At 40.0% G+C, this 18,645-nt stretch overlaps 1 protein-coding gene across 1 annotated transcript in view; it reads right to left on the reverse strand.

Moving 5' to 3' along the window:
• The window catches only part of CUL5 (cullin 5), a 92,538-nt gene that overhangs the window by 64,850 nt on the left and 9,043 nt on the right, over positions 1–18,645 (reverse strand). The window contains exon 2 of the mRNA XM_070490342.1: positions 5,263–5,372. Coding sequence (XP_070346443.1) covers positions 5,263–5,372 — 110 coding nt within the window. The remainder of the gene's footprint in view (positions 1–5,262; positions 5,373–18,645) is intronic.

The raw sequence follows: 18,645 nt of genomic DNA on the forward strand, positions 1-18,645 counted from the left end.
GCTTACAAAAAAGAAAAACATATTTTAAAATCACTTATAGTAAAGATGAACTTTCTGAAAAATAAGGTCTCGCAAGTTGAAAATAATTTACTATTTAATTCTGGCTTCAATTTCACAAACCAGAGTCAAACCAAACAACACGTATCTAAAGCAATGGTTCTCCACAGAGGGAGGTATTGCCCCCTCAGGACATGTGGAAATGCATGAGAGCTTTTTTTTGTTTCAATAAGAGGGGTAGGGAGAGAAGTACACAGGGAGTGTCCACCACTAGAGTTTACGAGGGTGAAGACCAGGGGTGATAAACATCCCAGAACATGCTGGACAATCTTTTATAAACAGTCAAAATGCCAACAGCACTCCTACTAAGAAACAATGCTAGAGATTATCAGAAAAGGGGAGCAAATAGTCAATGTAGTTTAATACCATACATTATTTTAGTACCTTAGAATTAGAAAGATATAAGTAACCTAAATGTTATTAATTAATATGGTTAAACAGGCTAAAATTTGGAAAGGTTTTAATTAATGTGGGTCTTGCAATTTTGGTGATGTCGTAAGATGTACAGGAATCCTTTAACCTCTTTAACATATTGAAAAGCCTTGAGTAACTCCAAGAAGATCAAGGATTTTTTAAAACCATGTGTTGAGGCCACTAACTGTAGCAAGTGCAAGGTTATTGACTATTTCTACTTAGAAGAATACTTTAAGCAGAGAAAACCATCACACACACTATGCTCCTTTTCCCAGTCAGGAGTCCACAGAGCACAAGCATTATTCTAGATGATAAATCATATAATCAACACAAATTGGCAAAAACAAAAAAATCACACCACATTCAACATATTATTCATAAAAGTTTAATCAAATAATATAAGAAAAATATATGTATACGTGAATGCTATAAAGTTTTACAAGGTCTCAGCTATTTCTTATTGAATTCTAATTTCTCAAAAGGCAGAATCCTGGATATAAGTTAATTAATATCATGCAACAAGTTCCATGTTATTTAGGGAAATTAGACTATTTTCTTATGTAATAAAGAGAAAAAATGAGCACAACAGCTTTATGTGTATAGATTATTCAGTCACACATCTACAACTCATTGATACAGTATTTCACTAGTGCACAAAAATAAGTATAGCAGGTCTGAGACAGCCTCCTATAACTTAGGAAGCCATGGTTGCAAGGTTGGCCCTTGGCTGGCATCTGTAACTTGGATTTTGGGAGAGTTCTCATCATTTCCTGATAAGAATGGCTCACTGTGCCTAAACTGTTTAAAAAATGTCAAAAATCTGATTTATGTTGAACACTTGGCTTTTCATCTAGAGTCTGAAATCTAGGATCATAACAGGCAGAGGCTGCCTATGTGACTAGCCTCCAATAAAAACCCTAGGCACTGAGTCTTTAATGAGCTTCCATGGTAGACAGCATTTCGCATGTGTTGTCACAAATAGTTTCTGGAGGAATTGAGTGTATCCTGTGTGACTCCACTGGGAGAAGATGCTTGGAAACTTATACCTTGTTTCCCCTGGACTTTGCCACATGCCCCTTTGTTGCATTCTGCTTTGTATCCCTCACTGTAATAAGTCATAGCCATCAATACAACTATATGCTGACTCCCATGAGTCTTCCTAGTAATCACTGAATCTAGGGGTGGTCTTGAGACTGCTGAGACGGCTGGTGTCAGAAGTGGAATTCACTAGAACAACTCTGACTCACTGAAACATAGTGGAAGCATTGTATGGGAAAAGAAAGGATGAAGTGGTAGGATGATGAGCCTTTGCTGCTTGGGTGGCTATGAAATCATCCATGGTATGAAACTGCAGCTGAGGTGCTATCTGTTGTGAGAGGTAAGAGTTACCTATGAAATGTGAAAATGATAGATCTAACCCTAGGAGAACTGGCTCGTTCAATCCCCTGGTTGCTTTTGGCCATGCTGACTGAAGCGAGAAGAGAAACAGCACAGCCTGGGTGACACTTTTGGCTTTTGTTCTCACCTCCAAATAGGAGAAGAATATGCCCAAAAGTTCCTTAAGGGAAGCTTTGGGTGAATCAAAAATGTTAAATGTTTGTGTTGCTCCCTCCTCCAAGCACGAGGAAGTAATTGTTAAATTAGATCCCAGGGCTGGAGAAAGCTTTAGATAAACCAAGGGAGAGGAAACCACTTCAGCTGTTTCTTCAGCTTAACTGCTGTTGCAGCAATCCCTTTGTACCCACTGCATTACAGTCTGGATCTCCCAGCAACTGTAACGTTAATGTTGCAAATGCTGAATTTACTTTTAGGGAATTGAATAAATTTGTAATAAGAAAAAAGGGGCAGGGGAGGTTTAAAAGATGGCTTTGTACTTTATGGATACTGTATCTGGATGTATGATAAATAATTATATAAAATATTATATGCTTGTACTTTCAGAAATACTAGAGGGATCATATCAACCAGGGAAAGTTGCAAAATAAAAAGTTTTTCAGCAACTTCCTTCCTTCTTACTGCTGATGAGGGGATTGGAATTTAAGTCTGACTACTGGAATTTAAGTTCCAGTACTGTTTGAGTACTGGAAACAGAATAAATCTCCAAAATGGATAATTTTTACTATTATTTTTACCTATTGGTGTCTCTGAGAAAAGGGAGACTTCATGAAAACAATGGAAATCTCCAGATAGAAATACACTCTTGGAGTTTTATAAAGCAGTTTTTAGCTGCAACTCAGCTCTTGTGAAATCAGATGTCTGAGCCTTAGAGGCTGATGACTTTCCAGCCTGATGTGGATACTTTTGAGTGGATCAATTTAGATTCTGACAAAAGAAAAAGGGCTTGGAAAAGTCTTGCTTGTCACTTGGACTTGGGACATGACTGTCTGGTCTGCAGTGTCTTGGCTTTGCTGCCACTGAAGAAAAGACGTTGGCTTTTTTTGTAATCCTGAATTCATAGACCCTAATTGGCTGGATTTGACTCTAAACTGAAATCTGACACTGTCTGATATGGAGCTGTTTAAATCTCAGCACAAGCTGTGCTGAACTAAAGCAGGCATATGCTCAATGAACAGGACTTTGATTTGAGGACTGTTGAAGATTTAAGACACCCTCTCTGGAGCCATAAACTGAAAACATCATGGATTCTAGTTGGTCCCTCTGAATCACTTGCAGATGTCCACAGAAAAGGGCTTATTCTCTGATGGAGTCATCTGAAACCAAGCTGCTGATTAGCTCTATCTATCTGATACAGAGACTAAGTACATTCCTAACCTGTGGTTACTGCCCAAAGCTGCCAGCTGGGAGAGGGCACTCTACTTGCTCCTTACTGACCGGACTCTTGACCACTTCTCAGGGATGTCTCACCCCTACTGACTTGTGTTCAGCTTTCTGGATTAGTTGCAGTTTTCAACAATGGATTAATAACCTGATTCTATTTCCCTCACCTTCACCTCACCCCTCCTTGTACACACACCTTAGTAAGGCAACTTGCTTACTAAACACAGACGTCTCCAGAAAGGAACTGATCTTTTCTAGGCTGCTCACTAGATGAATGATGAGGATAAAAGGGGTGGGAGGTGATATAAACCTATTTTGAAAAATTCTGAAAATTTGGATTTCAGCCAGACCAACTCCTAAAAATGTGATATGTCTTTCTAGTTAAGTTGGATAAAAATGTCTTTCTGTACAATGCTTCTGTTCCTCTTTCAGGTCTAGATGAATGGGAAAAAAATGAAAAATTTTCATTACTCAATGTGAAACACATTTTCTAAGGGAGAAAAAAACAAAATCCAGCACCTGAGGAGGCACAGGGGAAGAGGACATTAGTAATTTTTGTTTTTCAGAACTACTCTTGAAAGCTTCTCCCTGTTCCTGAAGGAAAACTCCTGGTGTTGGCTTTCCATGCTACTGTGAGTGCTTTGAATTCAAACTGCCTGCCGAGCTTCTAATTACACCTAACTCTGAGGCCGCAAGGAGCAGCTCCAACTCCTACACTTTCCACACAGAACACCTCTAAATGTCATCCACCTTAGTAAGGCAAGTAAACTGGTTTCACGGCTAAACAAAACTGTTTGGAACTAAACAGTTTTGTTTAGCAGTTCATCTGAAAGCAAGGCCTGAACTCAACTGGATGGGCTTGGGAACTCAAGAGTGAGGGGCCCCATGGGAGGAGGGCACACTGGGGGCCTTGTTAACCTATATTACCTGTCTAATGTATGTCTTGCTTGGGGTACTCTAACAACTGTAAACTCTTAATTTCCAGGGGTAATCACGTGTGCCCCCTGAGATTATACTATTTTGTGTGTGTATGTACCCTGACTATCATGACACTGCTTTAACCCTGGTAAGCTTTCAGGTCTGCTTCAACTTACAGGCCAGAGTTGTGCTTTGCCTAAATTGATGCCTCAAGCCTGTACAAAAAGGTCCATACAGGAACTAAAAGAGAAAACCACTTGGGGTTTTCTAAGGTAAAATTCATGGTTGATGCAATTTATTTTAACTAGCTAAATCCAGGACTTCTACAAGGCATAAATCAGATCAAGACTACAAATTGGTATTGCCTTCTGCCTGGGGTCCTACTGAAAACAGTTTTGCTATACAGACATTTTGGCCAAAGACCAAGAGTTAACACAGCAGACCTGAGACTGTATTCCTTAGAAAAGCCTGCTTGGCTTTGGCCGGCATGTGAGAACCTGAATGGTCAACAGTTCCCTACACTGATATAAAACTTTCCTGAAATGATAAGAATGGCTCACTGTGCCTATACTGTTTGTACAAACAATGTGATTTACAATGAACACCTGCTCTCTTTCTGAAAGCCTGGAATTTTGGTACATGCCAGGCAGAGGCTGCCTATGTGACCAGCCCCAAATAAAAACCCTGGGTACTCAGTCTCCAATGAGCTTCCCTGGTAGACAACATATCACATTATGTTGTCAATTGTGGTGCTGGGGAACTTAAGTATGTCCTGTGTGACTCAACTGGGAGAGTACTCTTGGAAGCTTGTACCTGTTTTTCCCCAGAGTTCACTCTATATGCCTTTCCCTTTGCTAACTTTGCTTTGTATCCTTTTGCTGTAATAAATCATAGTGGTATGACTATATGTTCAGTCCTCTGTGTGCTCCTAGATCACTGAACCTAGGGGTGGTCTTGGGAACTCCCAACACAAGTAGTAATAATTTTAAACAGCTAAACAGACCAACCTAGAGTCAACATTCCATTTAGACAGAGAAATGCATCACCAAAATTTCCTTTATGTTAGCAAACAGTTAGAATTAATGGATTACTTACGAAAACAGATCAAACCACTGCTGTTTTGTAACACATTCCTGGCGTAAAAGCTTCAAAACGATTGGACGCATGAAATCCCATTTGTCTTCAAACTGAAGAGAACCTTTATTCTTTAATTAAAAAAAAAAGATAAACAGTAGTTCAATTTAAATGCATTTAAATCAAATGTGTGCATTATTTTTATCTTTTAAGAGGCAGCTAGAGAAATTTAAAAGAATTATTTTTCCATAATGGAATCCCTATAAACTTAATCTGGTATCAAGGAATCACAGGAAGACAACCATAACAGAAAATCAATTGTACAAAAATATATAGCGAAGAATTTGGCCTTGCCCAAAGAGAAGGTCTGGCCTTTGCCCTTGGCTTTTTAGCAGGTAACCTTTGGGCCCTCAGAATTTTATGTCTGATAAGAGACTCTTTGTTTGCCTGGGGACCTTGGTTCAAACTGAATAACCAACAACACGATTTAGGGAGGGGACTGGCCATACCCATATAGGCTTAGAGTGGGGAATCAGGAAACACCAACAATCTGACAGAGTGGGGGCTTTTGGTCAACCAACCCGGAGACTGAGATTACCTATGTGAGCAATCAATCACACCTACATGACAAGGTCCCATTCTGGACACCAAAGGTTGGGTGAGCTTCCCTGGCTGGCAATACTCCTTATACACTGTCACACATTGAGGCAAGGAAAGAAATGTGACCTGACTACACAGGAGAGGACAAGGGAAGCTGTGTTTGGAACCCTCCTGGACTCTGTCCTATATGTCTCTTCCTCAGGCTGATCTTAATCTGTTATCATTTCCCTGTAATAAACCATAACCATGAGTTGAGTAGCTTTCAGTAAGATCTGTGAGTCTTTCTAATGAATTATTAAACCTCAGGGTGGTTTTGGGAACCAGACCAACTTGCAGCTGGTGTCAAAAGTGAGGGTGGTCTTGTGTGTGGAGACTGTGTCCTCTAATTTATGGTTGTCCTACAGTCCTAACAACAAGTATATTGAACATCTATGTAAACTCTAAAAAGTGAGACAGAAAACAAAGAAAGACACCCATTCTCACTTTATAGTGCTAACAAAACCCTGATACCAAACTGGTGAGAAGACAACATGAGATGGAAACTCTAGACCAATCTTACTAGAGAACACAGATGCAAAAATCTTAAATAAATATTAGTAAATTTAAAAAGTGGCATATCAAAAGAATGATGCCTCATAATCATGCATGATTTATCCCAGGAATGTGCAAGTGGTTCAATATTAGAAAAAATATCATCAATTCATTACATTACTAAAAAAAGAGAGAGAGAGACCCCATATGTGTTAGTCATTAGTACTGTTCCTTTTCAAGTTAAGTACAGCCATGTGACTTGCTTTCGCCAATAAATTTCAACAAAAATCATTAATTTTCTAATATACCAGCACCAAACACCCCTATGAAACTCAATACTGTTTTTACTATATGACTGTTGTTGAGAATGTTGCTCACTTGTAGTACATGAGATTGATGTATTAACTGCATGGAATCTGCAAACTCCCTGGAATTATAACCCAGAAGCAGTTTCCGAACATATGGTCTGACAACAACCTACAACAGAATCACCTAGGGTGGCGGTTATACATATAGATTTCTAAAACCTACCTCAGACCTGTTGGCTCAGAATCTTCTGAGGTGAGTTCAGAATCTGCAAGTTTAGCAAATTCATGGTAAAACTACATAAAAATGTTAGAGGGTCTATGACCCAAAAAGGGTTAAGAACCACTGAGAAACACTAAACTCTTGTGAATCCAAGTGATGCTTCTTACATCTACAAACATGGTTGATCCTAAAAGTTATTGTACCGTCTTGACCCAGGTACCTAACTTTTATCACACAGTATTCTTATAATAAGGACCCATAGGAAATATTCATTCAACATTTAGTACTGGGATTAGCTGTGCTTCCCCCTTGAACAACTAATGTGTTTTTACCTTATGAACTTAAGCAAATCTTGTGAGTAACTTTGCTCTCTTTAGTGCTGGCTAATGAGAAATTCAGTCAGACTTGTGATCCCATAGCATATGCTTTGTGTACTAACCTTATAATTAGCATAACTTTTTCTACTGTTATTATTTTCCTATAACCCTCATTTCTTCATTTACTCTTCCCTCTGAGGAAAGGGTGTGCAAATAAACAAATATGAAAAACTATAGAAAGAACACACAAATCTTTTCTTTTTTGAGTATGGCATAATCATAACACTCTCTTAAAAGGATACTTCATAATGTCAACTAAGTCTACTTCTATAAGCAATTTTGGCAATTTCTGGAATTAAACATAGTATAAATCCTGCAATTAAAAATCAAAAAGGCATAGAGGACTAGAGTAAACAGGTATTTGAGATAAATTAAATACTAGTTAGGTTCAAATCTATCAGCTATGGCAAAATAATAGGAAACACATTTTGGTTCTCCTGTCTGATGAAACATACAAGATTAACTACAGAAACATTTCCCCCCAATACTGAATTAAAGGAGGAATTTAATAATTGAATGTTTTCTATTAAGCTTTTATAATAGATTCCAAAAATGATGCTCAAGCAGTTATATTTTCTGTTAAACTGAAGGGCACTATCATTAAATCATAACTAAACCTACTATCTACAAAAGAGAATGTTTTATTAATAAGTGAAGGACTTTCAAATTATGAACCCTGATTTATGAATGTTTCCAAAGTTTAACCCAAGGCTGCCTCATCTCTATTAATGTGCTAGAAAGTCTCTTTTGCTTTAATTCTTCTATTAAATACTCAGAATAGCAAGTAGGTTGAACTCACCAATTGCTAATAAGTCTAGGATTATCTCACCCACTGGTTCTTTCTCATCAAGAGGATTTCAATGTTTGCCATATCCTTGCTCCTCCATCATTCACTCCCTACAGCACAACTAATTCCCTCACAGGCACTCTTCTTTTCAAACACACAAATGGGCCATGAGGAAGCCAATGGGGAGTTGGCCATGGGAGATATCTAGGGGAAGAGTATTCTAGGCAGAAGCAGCAGCCATTGCAAAGACTCTGTCTGATGTACTCAAGGCAGAGCAAAGTAAGGGCAGAGGAAAGAGCAGATGAGGTCAGGGAAGCAACAGAGGGGTGTGCATCTTGTAGGGCCTTGAAGGTCACTATAAACACTTTGGCTTCTATTATAAGTGAGACTGAGAACTATTAAAAGATTCTGAGCAAGAAGTGGCATGATTTGATTTACATTTTAAAGTCTCCCTGATTGCTATGTTGAGAATACATTATAAGGGGGAAAGAGTTAAAGGCAGGTGCAAGGTTAGGAGGTGAGGTGAGATGACAGTGACTTGGACCAAGGTAGTAGCAATGGAGGTGGTGAGTAGTAGTTAGATTTTGAAGGTGGCGCTAACAGTGTGTCCTGACAGTATCCATGTAAGATGAGAGAATGGAGTAAAGCATGACTCTAAGGCTTTCGTCTGATGAAGTTAATTCATCTAACAGGACCCACAATAAAGGAGGTTACCCCAGTGGCCCAGCCCACATCACAAATCTAAACCTAAGTCAGTCTGCACATTTGGGAAACACCGCACTGTCAAGGCAACCTGACGCCAACCACAATCTTCCAACTCAGCTTCAGTTAGCTAATCTTACCTAAAAAAAGGACCTGTTTACTTTATAAGGAAATCCCTGACCTCCTAGCCAATCATGCCCTGTTTCCTCTTCTAACACGCGCTGCCTCTTCTAACACTCTATAAAACTAGGTCTTGCTCAAAATTCCTCAGGAAGAGTGCTCCACTGCTCGTTAGGCCTGTACTCTCCCAATCCATGGATTATTTTCCCTTGAACAAAAAGTCATCAAAGTCGTTACTAAATTGTTTCAGTTTTGTGATCTGACATTTCCCAGAAGTATGTCATTGCCATCAACCGAAATGGAAAAGACTGCAGATGAAAGAGGCTTAAGAAGAAAAGCTCATGAGTTCAGTTTCAGATATGTTACATTTAAAGCTATTAAAAAGTCATTTGAAGATGCTGAATAGGCAGTTTGACAAGCAAATCTAGAATTTAACAGAAAGGTCCGATCAAGAAATAAAAATCTGTAAGTCCTCAGAATATAGATGGGTTTTAGAACTTGTTATTGGACGAGATCACCATGGGAGTGAATATAAACAGAGAAGACCCAGGCCTGAGCCCTTAGGTATCCAACATTAAGAGGTGGGGAGAAGAATGGACCTAGATGATATGCTAAGTGAAATAAGTCAGGCAGAGAAAGATAAATACGTTATGATTTCACTTATATGTGGAATCTAAGAAACAAAATAAATGAACAAACAAAACTAAACAGAAACAGACTCACAGATAGAGAAAACAAACTAGTGGATACCAGAGGAGGGAAGGGTTGGGGGGGGGGCAGGTAAAACAGGTGAAGGAGATTTAGGGTACAAACTTCCAGTTATGAAATTAATAAGTCATGAGGATATAATATACAGCATAGGGAATATAGTGAATAACATTGTAATAACTTTGTATGGTGACAGATGGTAACTAGACTTATCGTGGTGATCATTTCATAATGTATATAAATACCAAATCACTATGATGTACACCTGAAACTAATAGGACATTGTATGTCAATTATACTTCAGTAAAAAAAAAAAAAAAAAGAGGTGGGGAGAAGAGTAGAACTAGGAAAGGAAACAGAAAGAGCAACCAGAGAGGTGGCAAGAAAATCAAGAGCATGGTATTCTGGAAACCAAGTGAATAAAGCGTTATCAAGAAAGAGGGAGTGACCCACTTTAGCAAATGCTCCTGAGAGATAATGTAAGACGACCACTGAAATAGTATTATAGAAGTCACTGAGACTTTGTCAATAGCAGGTTTTGTAGGGTGGTAAGGATAAAAGCCAGACTGGAGTGGAATTAATAGAGAAAGAGACGGAAAAAACTGGAAAGAGTACAGACAACTCTTGACAATTTTTGCTGTAAAAGGGAGCACAGAAAAGGCACGGTAACTGATAGGGTAAGAGGGAGTCAAAAATGTTTTTTAAGATGGAATACAGTATATTTGTATACTGATAGGCATGTTCCAGGATATAATATTGATGATGTAGGAGAAAAAGGGGAAACTGCTGGAGAATTTAAATTGCCCTGGATAGGCAACAGGGAATGCAATCTAGTGCACAGGTGGAAGAACCAACTATAAGCTAAGAGGAGAAGGCAAAGTACATACATGCAGATGCTGGTAAGAGGGCAGATGTGGTACTACTCTGAGAAGTTGTTTTTTTTTTTTTTTCTGGTGAGGAAGATTGGCCCTGAGCCAACATCTATGCCAATCTTTATTTTATATGTGGGTAGCTGCCACAGCATGGTTTGATGAATGGTATATGTCCACACCCAGGATCCAAACCCATGAACCCGTGCTGCCAAAGCAGTGTGCACCCAACTTAACCACTACGCCACCAGGCCAGCCCTGAGAAGTTCATTTTTGATTCCTTCAATTTCTCAGTGATGTGGAAATAAGGAAAATGCTTGGAAGATGGTGGAGAAGGTGCTGGAATTTTGAGAGAAAAGATGTGAAAAAGACATCTAGGAAAGTGGAAGAATAAATGACTATGGAAGTGTAGTATGACTAGGCTCAACTATAGATTGCAGTCATGAATTTAAAGTGAAAATAGCATGGTGTGTCTTTTCCCCCTGCAACATTCAGCTGCACAGGTGCTGGCAGTGAGAGGTGAAGAGATGGACTTAACCAGGGCTGTGGTTTTCCTCAGTGAAACAAGAGAGGAGCAAGGCAGTCAAAAGTATATTCAAGGGAGTGATTATAATGATTGAACACAGAATTTATGCTGGGTATGGGGGAGAGAAAGGACAGCAGGATGATGAGAAACAGAGACTTCTGCTTCCAACCATGATGGAAAAACAGAGCCAGATTTTCCCTCCTGCCTGAACAACCAGAAAGCCAAAGGGCAGTACAGGACAGGGTTTCCTGAGAAAAGGAAAACAAATGAGCTGAGGCCTACAAACGCCCAAGCATACTGCCTAGAGAGAGTTTCTAGGCCTCGGCACAAGCAGGGGGAAGCTAAACAGCCTGGTGATTTCATTAAGTTTAGGACACAGAGTTCACAGTTTTGGGAGGCCAAGGCAATTAAAATTTGTGGCAAAGTACCAGAAAAAAGGGAGCTGCACAGAAAGGGAGCTCTGGAGATATGCAGAGGGGTCCCCTAGAGCCTTTGACTGGATATTGACCTATACATATGCATGAGAAAACTATCAGAGACTGGGGAAAGAACCATTAGAAGGCAGCAGACAGAACAATCACCAGAGCCCACAGAGAGCCAGGAACAGTTCATGTTCCCAGCAGTCAGAGTGGAAACGCTCCTATATGCTAGGCATTGGGGAGAGTCCTCAGAAAGGTATTACATCCATAGTGGAGCCAAAGTAGCCCTACCCTGAATGTTGTTTCAGACCCACCCTCTAACAAAACTTAAAAGCAAGCTTCAAAAGAACTAAATTTATTCCAAGTAACTTAACCACGTCACAGCCAAATCCAAAAATATTTAAAGGAAATTTTAAAAATCAAGCCCCCAAAACATAAAACTCACAATGTCTGACATCCAATCAAAAATTACCAAGCAGAGCCAGCCCTAGTGGCCTAGTGGTTAAGTTCAGGGCACTCCTCCTTGGTGGCCCAGGTTCAGTTCCCAGGCGTAGACCTACACCACTCCGTTAGCAGCCATACTGTGCTGGTGGCCCACATACTAAAAAATAGAGGAAGACTGTCACAGATGTTACTTCAGGGTGAATCTCCCTCAGCAAAAAATAAAATAAAATAAAATTACCAAGCTGGCAAAGAAGCAGAAAAATATAACTTGTCATCAAAAGAAAAATCTATCAACACAAACTGACCCAGAAATGACACAGATGATAGTTTTATTAGACAATGACATTAAATCAGCTATTATAAATATACTCCACGCGTTCAAGAAGAGAGAGGAAAATATAAACATTGTAGAAATCAATGGTTTTTAAAAATGAGTATTTGGACATCACCAAGATGGCGGAGTGAGTAGTCTTCTTTGTCTCTCCCTCTTCGAATCTACAACTAATTGGACATTCATCGGTTAACAAAGAATATCCATGTAGCATCTCAGGACGCCTGAGAGACCCATGCTGCTATAGATCAGAGGGCAGATGGACTTCCCCCCAGGAGGAGGTGGAGATAGGTGAAAACTCTCTGACCCCCAACCCCCGGACAGCCTAATACCTGCAAGTGGCTTTCTTCCAGCGGAATCCCCCATAGCATCTCCATGCACCAAGGGCAGGAGTGTGTGCGCACCGGCAGAGCAACAGTGGAAATAGGTGACTACAGCCCTACCTAAGCCCCCTGCGATTACACCTAAGTCCAGGGGGAAACTCCAGGGTCCTGCACCAGCAGCAGGGAAAGGCTCTACTCACCATTAGCGGAGAGGCCCCTCCCAGCATTCAGAACACCGGACGACTCCCAAAGAGGAGGATCCTGGGCAGGGCAGCAGCCCCTCAGCTGCCACAGGACTCACAGACTCCAGCTGTCTCCCAGACGAGGCAAGGGCCTCCCGGAGATCCCATAGGAGTGCTCTGGGGCTGGGTGGAGTTCCAGTGGCCCAGCTCTGCGGCCCAGGGGGAGACTCCAGGGTCCCGCATCAGTGCACCAGTGGCAGGGAAAGCCTCTACTCACCATTAGCGGAGAGGCCCCACCGAGCATTCAGAATGCCGGAAGGCAGCTAAAGAGGAGGATCCTGGGCAGGGCAGCAGCCCTCCAGCGGCCGCCGGACTCATGGACTCCAGCTGTGTCTCAGAGGGGGCAAGAGGCACCCAGAGATCCCGTGGGCATGGTCAGGGGCTGGGTGGAGCTCCAGCGGCCTGGCTCCAGGACCCAGGGGGAAACTCTACAGTCCCACAGCAGCCTCAGCGAAAGCCTCTGCACAGCACTAGTGGAGAGGCCCCGACTGGCAATCAAAAGGCTGGAAGGACCTGGGGCAAAAGTAGCACAGGTAGGTGAGCTAACCACAGACTGCAGAAGATACCCATAGGTCTGCTGGGACCTATAGTGGACAAGTAAGATTTTGTGGGCTTTGACAGTGACAGAGCTGCGAATATAGGTGATCCTGCTCCCGGCTGCTGGGAAAGCCCACAACACCACTGCAGACACCAAGGAGGGATTACGCCTAGGTGGTCTGCAACAGTAGGCACCAGCAGCCTGAAGCCCCCTTGCAATTGCCCCCACAGCTGACGAGGGACCCCACAGGACTACTGTGACTATGAGGAGGGGCCCAGGTCCAGTCAGCAACAGCTGACAGGGTCCCTGGTCTGGGCAGTCTAAACAGGTGCTCCCCCCACACCAGTAGAAACAAGTGAAAGCAGTAACTAAACTCTAGCTCTATGCAGAGGCACAAATCCACGCCATCAAGCAGTATGAAAAAATATACTAAATCTCAAGAACAGAAGGAAAATGACAAGTACCCAGAAAAAAATCCCAAAGACAATGAAATTTATAACCTAAATGATGATGAATTTAAAACAGCCATTATTAAAAAACTCAACAAGTTAAAAGAGAATACAGATAAACATCTCAACGAGTTCAGGAGCTATGTCACAAAAGAGTTTGATACTATAAAGAAGAACCAATCAGAAATACTGGAGATGAAGAACACAATGGAAGAGATTAAGAAAAATCTGGACTCTCTGAACAGCAGGGTCGATAATATGGAGGACAGAATTAGCAATGTGGAGAACAGGAATATAGAAATGCTGCAGACAGAGGAGGAGAGAGAACTACGACTAAGAAGAAATGAAGAAACTCTCCGAGAATTATCCGACTCAATGAGGAGATGCAACATAAGGATTATAGGTATACCAGAGGGAGAAGAGAAAGAGAAGGGGGCAGAAAGCCTGTTCAAAGAAATAATGGCTGACAATTTTCCAAACCTGGGGAGAGAGATGGAACGTCATGTGACAGAAGCCAACAGATCTCCAAACTTTATCAATATAAGAAGACCAACCCCAAGGCATATAACAGTGAAGCTAGCAAAAGTCAACAACAAAGAGAAAATACTAAGGGCAGCCAGGCAGAAGAAAATAACCTACAAAGGAACCCCAATAAGGCTATCAGCAGATACCTTACAGGCTAGAAGAGAGTGGAATGATATATTCAAAACTCTGAAAGACAAAAACCTGCAGCCAAGAATACTCTACCCAGCAAAAATATTCTTCAAATATGATGGAGAAATCAAAACGTTCCCAGATACACAAAAGTTAAGGGAGTTCATTGTCACAAGACCTCCCTTCAAGAAATGCTCAGGAAGACCCTCAAACCTGAAAAATCAAAAACAGGAAAGGGGTTACAAAACCCAGAGCAAAGGAGATAAGTAGAAGGACAATAACAGAAAGCAGCAGCTCTCCATCACAACAGATTAGCAAAAGTTCAATAAAACATTAAAGATAAAAGGAAGGGAAACGCCAAGAATAAATATAATCCTGTCATTTTAACCACAAACTCACAACACAAGAAGGAAGAGGGAAAAAAAAAATCTGACAATAACAATCTAGGAGAGGAAGAGAAAAGGGATGGAATGTTTTAATTTAAGGAAATAAGAGGCTATCAGAAAATGGACTATCTCATCTATGAGATGTTTTATACAAATCACCTGGTAACCACTAAACAAATAATAAGAATAAAGACACAAATTACAAATAAGAAGAAAGCCAATACAGAAATTTACCTACCTGAATTAGCAATCCAAAAATCATGGGGCGAGAAACAAAGGAAATGCAAGAACACCAGAAAACAAGTGATAAAATGGCAGCAGTAGGCCCCCACATTTCAATAATCACTCTAAATGTAAATGGATTGAACTCTCCAAACAAAAGACACAGAGTGGCAGGATGGATCAAAGAACAAGACCCAACAATATGCTGCCTCCAGGAAATACACCTCAGCTCCAAAGACAAACACAGATTCAGAGAAGGGATGGAAGACAATACTCCAAGCTAATAATGAACAAAAGAATGCAGGTGTTGCCATACTTATATCAGACAAAGTAGACTTCAAAGCAAAACAGATAAAGAAAAACAAAGAGGGGCAGTATATAACAATAAAAGGGACACCCCACCAAGATGACATAACACTTATAAATATATACGCACCCAACACAGGAGCACCAAAATGTGTAAAGCAACTCCTAATAAAACTAAAAGCAAACATCAACAACAATACAATAATAGTAGGGGACCTCAACACCCCATTAACACCAACGGATAGATCATCCAGACAGAAAATCAACAAGGAAATTATAGAATTAAATGAAAAATTAGATCAGATGGACTTAATAGATATATATAGAACACTTCATCCAAAAACAGCAGGTTACACATTCATTCTCAAGGATAGACCATATCTTGGGAAACAAAGCACACATCAATAAATTCAAGAGGACTGAAATAGTATCAAGCATCTTTTCTGATCATAATGCTATGAAACTAGAAATCAACTACAAGAATAAAGCTGGGAAAGGGCAAAAATGTGGAGACTAAACAACATGCTACTGAACAAACAATGGATTACTGAAGAAATTAAAGAAGAAATCAGGTATTATCTGGAGAGAAATGAAAATGAAAACACACCATACCAAATGATTTGGGATGCAGCAAAGGCAGTCCTAAGAGGGAAATTCATTGCAACACAGGCTCACCTCAATAAGCAAGAAAAATCTTACACAAACAACCTCAAACGACACCTAACGGAATTAGAAAAAGGAGAACAAAGCCCAAAGTCAGTAGAAGGAGGGAAATAATAAAAACTAGAGCAGAAATAAATGATATTGAAACAAAAAAGACAGTAGAAAGGATCAATGAAAGAAAGAGTTGATTCTTCGCAAAAATTAACAAAATCGACAAACCCTTAGCCAGACTCACTAAAAAAAAAAAAAATGACAGAAGTCTCAAATAAATAAAATTAGAAACGAGAGAGGAGAAATCACAACAGATACCAAAGAAATACAAAGGATCATAATAGAATACTATGAAAAACTACATGCCAACAAATTGAACAACCTAGAAGAAATGGATAAATTTCTAGACTCATACAACCCACCCAAACTAAATCAGGAAGAAATAGAGAATCTGAAAAGACCAATCACAAGTAAAGAAATAGAAAGAGTAATCAAAAACCTCCCCAAAAATAAGAGTCCAGGACCAGACGTCTTCTCTGGAGAATTCTACCAAACATTCAAAGAATATTTAATACCTATCCTTCTCAAACTGTTCCAGAAAATAGAGGAAGATGGAGCACTCCCTAATACATTCTGTGAAGCCAACATCACCCTGATCCCCAAACCTGACAAGGACAACACAAAGAAAGAAAACTACAGGCCAATATCACTGATGAACATAGATGCAAAAATCCTCAACAAAATTTTGGCCAACCGAATACCGCAATACATCAAAAAGATTATACACCATGATCAAGTGGGATTTATACCAGGGACACAGGAATGGTACAACATCCGCAAGTCAATCAACGTGATTCACTACATTAACACAAAAGGAGAAACAAAAACCACATGATCATCTCAATAGATGCAGAGAAAGGATTTGACAAGATCCAACATCCATTTATGATAAAAACCCTCAATAAAATAGGTATAGAAGGAAAGTACCTCAACATAATAAAGGCCATATATGACAAACGCACAGCCAACATCATACTCAACGGACAAAAACTGAAACCCATCCCTCTCAGAACAGGAACAAGACAAGGGTGCCCACTTTCACCACTCTTATTCAACATAGTACTGGAGGTTTTGGCCAGAGCAATTCGGCAGGAAAAAGAAATAAAAGGAATCCAAATAGGCAATGAAGAAGTAAAACTCTCACTGTTTGCAGACGACATGATCTTATATATATAGAAAACCCCAAAGAATCCACAGAAAAACTATTAGAAACAATCAACAGCTACAGCAAAGTTGCAGGGTATAAAATCAACATACATAAGTCAGTAGCATTTCTATATGCTAACAATGAACTAACAGAAAAAGATCTCAGGAACTCAATTCCATTCACGATCGCAACAAAAAGAATACAATACCTTGGGATAAATTTAACCAAGGAAGTGAAAGATCTATACAACGAAAACTACAAGACTTTCTTGAAAGAAATCGAAGACGACATAAAGAGATGGAAAGACATTCCATACCCACGGATTGGAAGAATAAACATAGTTAAAATGTCCATACTACCTAAAGCAATCTACAGATTCAACACTATCCCAATCAGAATTCCAATGCCATTCTTTACAGAAATTGAAGAAAGAATCCTAAAATTCATATGGGGCAACAAAAGACCCCGAATTGCTAAAGCAATCCTGAGAAAGAAGAACACAGTTGGAGGCATCACAATCCCTGACTTCAAAACATACTACAAAGCTACAGTAATCAAAACAGCATGGTACTGGTACAAAAACAGGTGCTCAAATCAATGGAACAGAATTCAAAGCCTAGAAATAAAACCACACATCTATGGACAGCTAATCTTTGATGAAGGAGCTGAGGGCCTACAATGGAGGAAAGAAAGTCTCTTCAACAAATGGTGCTGGGAAAACTGGACAGCCACATGTAAAAGAATGAAAATTGACCATTCTTTTTCACCATTTACTAAAATAAACTCAAAATGGATCAAAGACCTAAAGATTAGGGCTGAAACAATAAGTCTTCTGGAAGAGCATATCGGCAGTACACTCTTTGACATCAGCTTCAAAAGAATCTTTTCGGACACCATAACCCCTCACATGAGGGAAACAATAGAAAGAATAAACAAATGGGACTTCATCAGACTAAAGAGCTTCTTCAAGGCAAGGGAAAACAGGATTGAAACAAAAAAACAGCCCACTAATTGGGAAAAAATATTCACAAGTTATTTATCCAACAAAGGCTTAATCTCCATGATATACAAAGAACTCACACAACTCAACAATAAAAAATCAGACAACCCAATTACAAAATGGGCAGGGGACATGAACAGACATTTCTCCAAAGAAGATATACGGATGGCCAATAGACACATGAAAAGATGCTCATCATCACTAATCATCAGGGAAATGCAAATCAAAACTACACTAAGATATCACCTTACGCCTGTTAGAACGGCAAAAATATCCAAAACCAAGAGTGACAAATGTTGGAGAGGCTGTGGAGAAAAGGTAACCCTCATATACTGTTGGTGGAAATGCAAACTGGTGCAGCCACTAAGGAAAACAGTAAGGAGATTCCTCAAAAAGTTAAGAATAGAAATACCTTATGACTCAGCCATCCCACTACTGGGTGTCTATCCTAAGAACCTGAAATCAGCAATTCCAAAAGTCC

Source organism: Equus asinus, chromosome 20, assembly GCF_041296235.1.
Source record: "Equus asinus isolate D_3611 breed Donkey chromosome 20, EquAss-T2T_v2, whole genome shotgun sequence".
Lineage (NCBI taxonomy): Eukaryota > Metazoa > Chordata > Mammalia > Perissodactyla > Equidae > Equus > Equus asinus.